Raw genomic sequence first — 9,709 nt, 5'->3', positions numbered from 1 at the left:
CTCATCGACAACTCGGAGAACACGAGCTGGGTCATCCTCGGCTCCCAGGCCATGGGCATCCTCATCGAGCTCTGGAAGATCACCACCGTCGTCAACGTGCGCGTCACGACGGCCGACGCCGGCGCCCTCTTCCCCTACCGCATCGCCTTTGAGGACAAGCACAAGCTTAGCGACACGGAGGAGAAGACCAAGGAGTACGACGAGATTGCCTTCAAGTACATGTACATGGCCGGCGTGCCCCCTGCTCATCGCCTATGCCGTCTACTCGCTCGTCTACGACGAGGCACAAAGTCGGTGGTACTCGTTACATCATCGGCCACCCTCGTCGGCTCCGGTCTACGGCCTACGGGTTTCCTCATGGATGGTGGCCCTCCGCCTCTACATCAACTACCGGCCCTCAAGGAGTGTCGCCCCACATGGCCCCGGCCAAAGGCCCATGGATGTAACAAAGTTCCCTCAACCACCCTTCATCCGACGACCTTCTTTTGGCCTTTTACCAATCAAGGATGCCCAATCCTGGCACGGCCTTCGCCAACCTTCCGGCGACGACGGTCATTCTTTCTTCGTCTACATTCTTACCAGCGGCTGGGGCCTACACGACCCGACTACTTCGCGCGGTCAACGAGTTTTGGGCCAGGGCGGCGGCGGAGGAACGAGGACGAGGCCGACCCGCCGCCAAGGGCCAAGGCCCTTGCTCGGACAGCGAGGCCGAGCCTGTCGTCGGGCGCCGAAGCCCGTCGTCGGCGCTGCGACGCACAAGGTGGAGGGCCGCGCCGAGAGGTCACGGGGGCCGACAGGGCAGGCAAGAGGAGAAAGTGAGGGCTGCGCGGGGAGCCAAACTGTGTAGGATAGGTTCGCAGGCACTATGTATGCCTGGGCATGCATACCGGCATAGAAGATTGCTGATCGGGTTTCCATTTGGTCATGATAGTCACTAAGTACTGGCCATAATCACCGCGTACTGACCATAAAGTACTGGCCATAATCACTGAGCACTGGTCATAAAGTACTGACCATCATTCTTCATTCATCATCCTTTCTCCTCGTGCACCCCAGTGCAGCCAATCGTACCATGACGCCTATATCTCATCCTCTTCATCATCGAAATCATCCTCCCGCCCCATCTCGTACAAGATCCGCCCGCCCTCGCCCGCCCCGATATCCGTCTGCGCGTCGAAATACGGCAGCACAATGCCGTCGCGGTCCCGCCTCTGCTTCTCCGTCAACCCGAGACTAAACGTGCTCGCCGGCTCGCCCTCGTCCTGCCCCGCGCCGCCCTCTGCCCCTCCTCCTCCTCCTCCTCCTCCGGCCGGGGCAGGCGGCGCGAACGCAGCATGGTCCGCCAGCAAGCCGACTCTCGACGCCGCGCCGCCGTCGCGCGCCGCGAAGAGCACGAAGCGCTCACGCACGGCGCGGCCGCTGCGTCGGCGGAGTTCCATGTCCACGACGGCGGCGCGGGCGTCCGCTGCTGTTGTCGTGGTGCCCGCGTCTGCTGCTGTTGCGCCGGCGGCCGAATATGCGGGCCTCGCTCTGCAGGCCGAAGAGCACGCCCTCGCGGTGCGCCGGCGAGGCCGAACTCGGGCTCTGCAAAGCGCGGTCGCGGGCTCGTTGGCGCGCCGTCTCCTGCGACAGGGGCGACAAGCGCAGCAGGGGCGTGGCGAGGTGGGAGAGGGTCGTCAGCGGGTGGGGCTCGTACTCGGACACGGCGGCGGGGAAGAGGAGGAGGGGCACGTCGGTGTGTAGACGGGCAAGTTGCCGGGGAGAAGAAGGAGGAGAGAGAAGCCGGGGAGGTCGTGCGGGTGGGCGGTCGCCAGGTCGTTGAGCGAGTCGAGCAGCACGAGGGTGCCTGGGGTTTGGCTCGTCAGCGGGTTTCCGCGGAGAGGAAAGGAGAAAGACTCACGTTGGGAGGGCTTGCGCTTCGCTTTGTCGGCCTGCTCGTCTGGTTTGGGGTAGTGGGAGAGAATCTCCGTCCGCAGAGCTGTGAGGGTCTTGCCGCGGCCCCTGACGAAGACGTCTATGTCACGGGGTTTCTTGAGGGTCGCAAAGGACAGGAAGATGACCTTGCTCTTGCCGATCTGTACTTTGTTAGATAGAACGAGGAGACACGGTCACGACGTGTTCCGGGATGACTGACCTTGGCTCTTGTGACGAACTCTCGGATGACAGGGGTTGCGCTCTGCTCGAGGTTGTCGAGTACGAGAGTCAGAGGACTCGAGCCATCGCGGAGGTTGAGGAGCTTCTGCAGCAGCAGCAGGCTGTGTGAGCGGCTGTGCGACTGTGCCGACGGCATGGCCGTGTTGGCTGAGGATGTGTCTGAGGATGTATCTGAGGACGTATCTGAGGATGTGTCTGAGGATGTATCTGAGGACGTATCTGAGGATGTATCTGAGGACGTATCTGAGGATGTATCTTTGGTATGTGTTCGTTTGTCTTTCTTTATACTCAAGTCAGAGGCTAAATCTTCATGGCGCGCGTTTGACTGGTGATCTTGTTCGAGTGGACTGAGTGAGGCAAGGTCGTCATGAGTGGTGAGTGAGCCACTCGAATCTTTTTGCGCACCGCCACAGCCGATTCTCCACTTAAGCCGTACATCAACGGACCTTCCACTTCTACATCTTCATCGTCGTCGTCTTTTTCTTTCTCGCACTCTTGCAATTTATCGGTCATCTTGTTGAAACAGTGCTGCATTCAATCCTTCAACATCAATTCCTTGGTAGCAATTCCTTGGTAGCAATTCTTTGGCATCAATCATTGGCATCAATCTTTGGCATCAATCTTTGGCATCAATCATTGGCATCAATCCTGGCATCAATCATTGGCATCAATCCTGGCATCTGCTATCATTGACCCATGATCTCTTAACACAACAAGACTCAGGCGTCCGTCACCTTGACGCCCACGCCCGAGCCGACGACAACCTTGTTGAACTGCTTGCTCCTCTGGACCGGCTTTGGGTCGTTGAAAATCTCCTCGAGCTCCTCCAGAGACCGGCCCATCGTCTCCACGGACACGAACCACATGAGCACCCAGTGCACCACGTGCAGCGACAGCAGGATCGTGTACATCCGCCAGCCAATGTTCTCGAGACCCGTCGGGATGGCATAGAGGTTGATGAAGCCGAACAGCCCGGCGATCAGGTTGTTGGCCGCCAGCCCCTTGCCCCGAATGTCCGTGCTCAGCACCTCGGCCGGGTACAGCGCCTGCAGCGGCGTCCAGCAAAACGACGACACGATGCCGTAGAGGAACATCATGCCGATGAAGGCGTACCCGGACGCCCGCTCAATGTTGCCGTCGGCGAGGCCCGCGAGCACGTTGATGGGCACGTAGATGAGGCCCGTCAGGAACACGCCCCCACAGCAGCAGCGGCGCCGCCCGACCCTGTCGACGAAGAAGGAGCCGACGATGCCGCCGCAGAACGAAAAGACCGTGTTGAGGCCGTTCATCAGAAGCTGCTGCCGCGGCGACGTGATACCCACCGTCTGCAGGATCGTCGGCAGGTAGTACGAGATGACGGCGCCGCCCGTGAACTGCGAAAAGGTCGAGATGAGGAAGATGAGCCACATGCGGTACCGCGACGCCGCCGTCCGGAACAGCACCCCGTAGTCCCACCACTTGCCGTCGCGCAGCTCGGCGTTCGTCTCCACCGAGTACTGGATCTCCTCACACTCGAGCCGCACCACGGCCGAGTCGTCGTTGCCGTTGCCGTGGTACTTGACGAGCACCTTCTTCGCCTGCGCGTTGCGCCCCTTGCCGAAGAGCAACGGGGGCTCTCGGGGATGAAAAACGCCAAGACGACCACGATTGTCGCCGGGATGGCCTGGATGATGTACGGGATGCGCCACGACATGTTGCCCTGAATGTTGGCGAGGCCATAGCACGACCAGCTGGCCGCTGAACACCCCGTGCCGTCAGCTTCTGTGCGAGGTGGGTAGGCGCCGGGGGGGGGGGGGAGAGGGGGGGGAGAGGGAGGCCGAGAATCGCAAACGTACTCAGAGATCCTATGTACCAGCCCAGCACGTTGTAGAGACCGCCGGCGAGGCCTCTCCAGGTGGGGAACGCCATCTCGACAATGTACATGGGCGCCGCCGTTGTGCACTGTGGCACGCCGAATCCGACGATGAAGCGGCCACCAATGAATGCCGCCAGTGTCGTCGACGACGCCTGCACGATGGAGCCGATGATGATGAAGATGGCCCCCGTGGCCATGCCCATGCGCCGCCCAAACGTGTCGACGATGAACCCGCTAAAGACGCTGCCGGTCGTGGTGCCGCCCGTGTAGATGGCCATGACGAGACCGAGCTGAGACCCAGTGTGCCCGACGCCAAAATAGTCGTGCCACTGCGTCATGGCGTTGATCGAGCTCATGACAGAGACGTCGTAGCCGTTCATGCAGCCGTCTGTCCGTGGTCAGCTGGTGTTATCCTTCACACTGTTCTAGCAACTCCACAGCAAGCAGGAGGCACGTACTCAGCGTAGCGAAGAGCATGAGGGCATAGAGAGTGATCATGGAGCGGGACCTAAAGTCGGGCTGGTCCTTGGCGATGGCATCGGCGAGCTCGACGGACTGGACCTTGACCTCCTTGATATCGCTCTGCGTGTGGTCTGCTTCGGATACATGCTCTGCTCCGGCCTGTTCCTTGCTAGGCAGGATCTCGAGGGGGTGTTGAGAAGCCATACTGGGCCACGGCGGCGTTCCTTACTAGACCGACAGTTGTTCTGAGCCGCAAATTGCTCGTGTAGCGAATGATGGAATTGAGAATGCCTCGGGGATGATCGTGACATACTTCGGTAGCGTTTATATAGTTTCCAAAGTGGTGTGCGCGTTGTCTCAACAAAAGGTCTCTCCATTGTCGATCTATTGACATTGCTTGACAAACAAACCAGCGTTGCCCGCCATGCTGCTCGACCGCGCTGGACGCCCGCATTTCCCCACGGGGAAGCCCTCGTAGCGTCTGTTTGAGACCACAAGGGAGGCCAAGGCACGCGCTGCCAAGGACAGTCGCGCAGCATCACCTCATTGATCTACAGAATCCCGCACGAGGCTGGCCGCGGGTGAAGCTCGTGATGCCGAGAGGGGTTAAGACCGGGTTCTGAGACGGCGGATGAAGCGCACCCGATAGGGGCGGCTCAAAGAGGCAAGAAATCGTGTCGAGCATCTAAGGGGAAAAGTCGGTCGCAACCGAGGGAAAACTGTCGGGATACTCAAGGCGACTCGGCAGACCATGATCCTCTGCTCCCCCCGCACTCTGAGGCAGTCTTGGGTTGGGGCATGTGGTGTGATGGATGCGTGTCGTTTCCAGTTCATTGGGTTCACGGCTCGGATTGTTCCCTCCTCGCGTGGTGTCCAGATTCGCCTGGGTGACAAGCATTAGCATCTAGCCTGGGGTTGAAACCGCCAATCACGCTACTTGTGAGCTCGGTTGGAGCTAGGAGATGTTGGCTCGGCATGGAGGATGCAGTGCATCAGGGTGGGTGGCATGATCTGGGCTCATTGGCATCGTGTCCGCTTCCCGGCATGATATTCCCGACGGCTTTTGAAATGGCCTGGCTCAACGGCGGCACAGTGGCTCACCCCACGACCCCGCCGCCGGGGCCAACCTTCAGAGCGGGGGTTGCCGGTGTGCTGTCGAGAATGCTACGTAGGAGCATGGAGCTATGGCAAGTATCTCGGCATTGAAGCGCCGGCTAGAGGAGCGGATGGCGTACCGGGCCGAGAAACCTAGATCCGAGACCGGCAGCAAGATGTGTTCTATTCGATAGCTATATTCGGCGCGAGCAGCGTGTCGAGCAAGAGATTCCTCTCAAGACGTAGTACGCGACATGGATGTGGGACGAGTTGAGGGTAGACGCAGCTGGTGACGATGCTCCTTCAGGTGCTGGCAAGGCGACTGCTTGCTAGACTCGAGCTACTGTTGAGTCCAGCAGAAAATTTGTGGTTGAATGCTTCACACCGGCCGTCTTATTTTTCAACGCACTTGGTGAATATGGACCTAGGCCAGCATGAATAGAAGCCAGATGATTTCCTCTGTCAAGCCTCAGCCACGTAGGGAACCGACCCCTTGATCTCAACAGTGTCATGCTCCAGTGTAGATTCCTTGTCCTTGGCGGCTTGCTCGTCCTCGGTGGCTTCCTTGCCCGTCATGGCCTCGCCCTTGACAGGTCTCTGCATCTCAATCATCTCCTTCTCAACAGATGTTTCCATTACAGGTGACTTTGGCTCTTCAGGAGGCCCATCCTCCGCAACAAACTCCTCTTCAACGCCATTGCTCGTATCCCCCGTCGTCTCGATAGTGCCGTTCACTTCGCTCTTTCCGTTCGCCGTTGCACTCAGCTCACGGCTCGTACTTCCATCCTCCCGTCGAACACTGAGACTTTTCTTCATCTCATCAGGCAGCTTCACGCCCCACTCCTCCTCAAAGTGATGCTCGAGATACTCCTCGTACTCCCCCGCAGCGCGCTCGTCGTGTGCAGACCACGCCTCCTCAAGCCACTGGGGATCGTGCTTGCCGTCGCCCAAGTTCTCGGCATACATGGCGCAGTCATGGCGGAACGAGTCGTCGGAGGCGAGGCTTGCCATGTCCGGACGAGCCTCGGGCGTGCCGGCGTCTAGCATGGGTGTTCCCGCCGGCAGCAGCATGATGATCTCGGCGCGCTCGTCTGCCGTGAGGATCTCCCAGGCGGCGGGGGCGCTGAGCATAGCCTGCGTGGATCAATTGTCTGATTCTTGGCCTGGGGAAGGCGACTCTGCGCTCAAGAAGCTTACGTACCCTGATGTCTCCGTTCACCAATGGCGATTTTGCATTCGTGAGAAGGTCGTCGGCGGACCAGTTCTTGCGCCGTGTGATTTTTGGCTTCTTGATGATGACCTTGGTGGCTGTCGTGGGTGATGGTGCTTTCTGCGTAGCTCTCGGCTGGCGGCCAGATCTGCGGAGGGGGGCCATTTCGCCTGTTTGTTCGGGCGAGAAAGTTGGAATGTGTGTAGGGGACTTGTGCTCGTGGGCGGCAGCAAAATGCTCTTCGAGCTGAGTTTCAACAGGTGCCGTTTCTTCCTTTGTTGGAAGATTTCTGTTTCTTAATGACTGGTCGAGTGGGGAGGTGTCCCAGGTTGGTGAGAGCTCGCAGGCGGAGTTGGATTGTTTCGTTTCAGGTGAAGATATCCTTAGTGAGGGCTCTGGACTGTGGTCTGATAATATACCTGGCAAAGACTCATGTGGCAGACCTTGCATTTCGGATGGTGGAAGAGACGAGCCAGAAGACGGCGAGTTGGCTGGTGGAGCATCAGCCATGACGGCATCCTTGCTGTTTGCCATTGTTGGGGGTGATTATGCTCTATTGTTTCATTGATTGAAGGCCGATGCTTCGATACGCATGGAATAACAGGTTTTGCAGACTCTAAAGCGTCCATGCGTCAGATTGGTCGGATGAATATAGGAACCAGTGGCTATTGTCTCATGAGGCTCTGGGTTGTAACTTGTAGAAGGCACATGACAAAAGGAGAGCTATGACTTGGCGAATACTCTGCGAGGCACCGAATCACCTGTCATCTATAAGCAGTATACAACGAAAGGAGCTGTTTCTTTTGGGAACCTCCGCTTGAACGGCGGGGCTTCATAATGGCAGCTCTGCGATGCTGCTTTCGGCATGTCAAGGCAAACCGTCCGTGTCGTTCGTTGTTCAGTGTCATGATGCTTAGCCACAGAGCCACATCTCCATCGCATTACCAGCCACGAACCGAGGCCTAGAAGCTTGACCCCTGTCGACGGCTGATTGGCTGCTCGCTGAGCGCGTGCCATCATCGTCGAACCTCCTTTCGGTGATCAAAGACCTGGCCTGGACCCTGGTAGAAGGCCTCTACGTCCAGCATTGATACCCCTTTGACATATATCCCCTTCTGTCCTGTTCTGGTGCATCTGCCTGCATTGGTACATTTAAAACGTCCGTCTTGCTCGCCACACCACCGATCACGAGCTCTTCCTCACCAGCCTTCCCAAGAGGACACGTCGATCTGTCGCCGTGCAGCCTCGAATACATCTGGCGTCGCCGCCCGCAGCTACACCCCATTCCCACGCACCACAACCACCAGCACAGCCAAAATGAAGTCTATTCGGTCAACACAAATAGCGAGGCTCGACGGTACGCTCGACAACGCCACTCCAGCCAGACTGATCTAACATTGCTCCGCAGGCCTCATGCTGTGCGCCTCGGTCGATGACGAACACCAAGAAGGCGACGTCGTCGAGATCAAGAACCAGATCCGCGCCGTCCTCCGCAAGGTCACCCGCAAATCCGAACCCCGCGCCAGCCTCGAGCTCGGCCAGGCAACCCTCAAGTGCGGCCTCCCCCTCCTCAGCAGCCCCCCGGTTTGTTGTAGTCAACCACTAATCCCATGCGCCCGCAGCTACCTCATCGAAAACGACATCATCTTCCTCACAATCACAGACAGGCAGTACCCGCGCAACCTGACCTTCACCTACCTCTCCGACCTGGCGACCGAGTTTCAAAAGACGTACCCGCCGGCGCAGCTGCAGTCGCCGACGCTGCGGCCCTACGCCTTTATGGAGTTTGACACGTTCATCACCCGCACAAAGGCCACCTACTCGGACGCCCGCGCCGCCAACAACCTCGACAAGCTCAACGACGAGCTGCGCGACGTCACAAAGGTCATGACCAAGAACATTGAGGACCTACTGTACCGCGGCGACTCGCTCGAGCGCATGGGCGAGCTGTCGTCGCGCCTGCGGGACGACAGCAAAAAGTACAAGCGCGCCGCCGTGCGCATCAACTGGGAGCTGCTGCTGAAGCAGTACGGGCCCATTGGCGGCCTCGGCCTGTTCATCATCTTCTTCCTCTGGTGGCGCTTCTTCTGATTTTTCGCACCCTCATCGATTTTAGTACTTTGGTTTTTGAAACGCGGAGGGAACCAGTCTTGGAGCGGGTGCATATCACGTTTGTGGGGCAAAGGGTCGCCATGAGAAGAGAGCTGTGCAGACGACATATCGGCCGGACACCGAAAAAAAGAAGACGTGCCCCTGTCGGGGCCACGCAACATTTGAACTGCATAAACCATTGCCTAAACCAACCCCCCCCTTGCCAACCAAGAGGTTCCATCCTGTAAACGCCGTGAAGGTGAGAAAGAAAGCCATTTGGATAGCTCCCAGCGTCAAGGACACAATGTGCCGTGCATACCCAAACTCATGCCCCGTCATGGCCTCGGGGACTACCAGTCCTAGGCCTTCCGTGTAAACGTGTCACATTAACACACAACTTGCGGGCGCTGACGGCACCGGCACGCTTGGCAGACCCAAAGCCGTGTGCTGCCATGCCAGGTGCTCCTCCAGCGCCCCGAGATCGTCCAGCACCAAGTCAGCGTCGGCATGCCACCCGCCGCCTTCGTCCTCTTCCTCGCCTTCGGGTGGCGTATAGTCGGCTGGCGGCTCATCACACGCCGGGCATCGTAGCTGCGCAACCCAGTCACCCTGCGTTGGGGCCACATGGTTGGCGATCGCCAGTGGCGCAAAGACGACGCTCTTCTCCGTATGCGTCGACACGCTGAACCCCGTCGCCTGCCAGTGGCACTATGCCCGGTGGCGTCTCTTGGGGGGAAGGGCCGCGCTATCCTCGGGGCCTGGTGGCGCATCGGCCACGTCTGGTGTTTCCACGGCGGCAGCCGCTACGAGCTCTCATCCACGGTGCGCAGCGATGGCATTCC

The 9,709-nt window shown here is 58.9% G+C and overlaps 5 protein-coding genes across 5 annotated transcripts in view; 2 read left to right on the top strand and 3 right to left on the bottom strand.

Annotated features, from left to right (window-relative positions):
* The window catches only part of VDBG_00100 (CLPTM1 domain-containing protein), a gene marked incomplete at both ends in the record, with an annotated part of 2,274 nt that extends 1,455 nt beyond the window's left edge, over positions 1-819 (top strand). The window contains one exon of the mRNA XM_003008373.1: positions 49-819. Coding sequence (XP_003008419.1) covers positions 49-819 — 771 coding nt within the window. The remainder of the gene's footprint in view (positions 1-48) is intronic.
* Positions 820-1,079: 260 nt separating this feature from the next.
* On the bottom strand, positions 1,080-2,290 carry VDBG_00099 (conserved hypothetical protein; the record flags this gene model as incomplete). Its single annotated transcript, XM_003008372.1, has 4 exons — positions 1,080-1,623; positions 1,732-1,846; positions 1,901-2,075; positions 2,135-2,290. 4 exons carry the CDS (start codon positions 2,288-2,290, stop codon positions 1,080-1,082), a joined length of 990 nt encoding a protein of 329 aa, XP_003008418.1.
* A 583-nt stretch (positions 2,291-2,873) lies between these two features.
* Positions 2,874-4,675, bottom strand: VDBG_00098 (lactose permease; the record flags this gene model as incomplete). The annotated part of the gene is made up of 3 exons (XM_003008371.1): positions 2,874-3,891; positions 4,007-4,397; positions 4,468-4,675. The coding sequence occupies 3 exons, from the start codon at positions 4,673-4,675 to the stop codon at positions 2,874-2,876; spliced, it is 1,617 nt and encodes a 538-aa protein (XP_003008417.1).
* A 1,353-nt stretch (positions 4,676-6,028) lies between these two features.
* On the bottom strand, positions 6,029-6,941 carry VDBG_00097 (conserved hypothetical protein; the record flags this gene model as incomplete). The annotated part of the gene is made up of 2 exons (XM_003008370.1): positions 6,029-6,700; positions 6,768-6,941. 2 exons carry the CDS (start codon positions 6,939-6,941, stop codon positions 6,029-6,031), a joined length of 846 nt encoding a protein of 281 aa, XP_003008416.1.
* A 1,152-nt stretch (positions 6,942-8,093) lies between these two features.
* Positions 8,094-8,867, top strand: VDBG_00096 (transport protein sec22; the record flags this gene model as incomplete). Its single annotated transcript, XM_003008369.1, has 3 exons — positions 8,094-8,133; positions 8,185-8,329; positions 8,399-8,867. 3 exons carry the CDS (start codon positions 8,094-8,096, stop codon positions 8,865-8,867), a joined length of 654 nt encoding a protein of 217 aa, XP_003008415.1.
* Positions 8,868-9,709: the final 842 nt, after the last annotated feature.

Source organism: Verticillium alfalfae, genomic scaffold (assembly GCF_000150825.1).
Source record: "Verticillium alfalfae VaMs.102 supercont1.1 genomic scaffold, whole genome shotgun sequence".
Classification (NCBI taxonomy): domain Eukaryota; kingdom Fungi; phylum Ascomycota; class Sordariomycetes; order Glomerellales; family Plectosphaerellaceae; genus Verticillium; species Verticillium alfalfae.
Note: the sequence above shows the minus strand (reverse complement) of the source record. Positions and strands in the feature narration are given on the sequence as shown.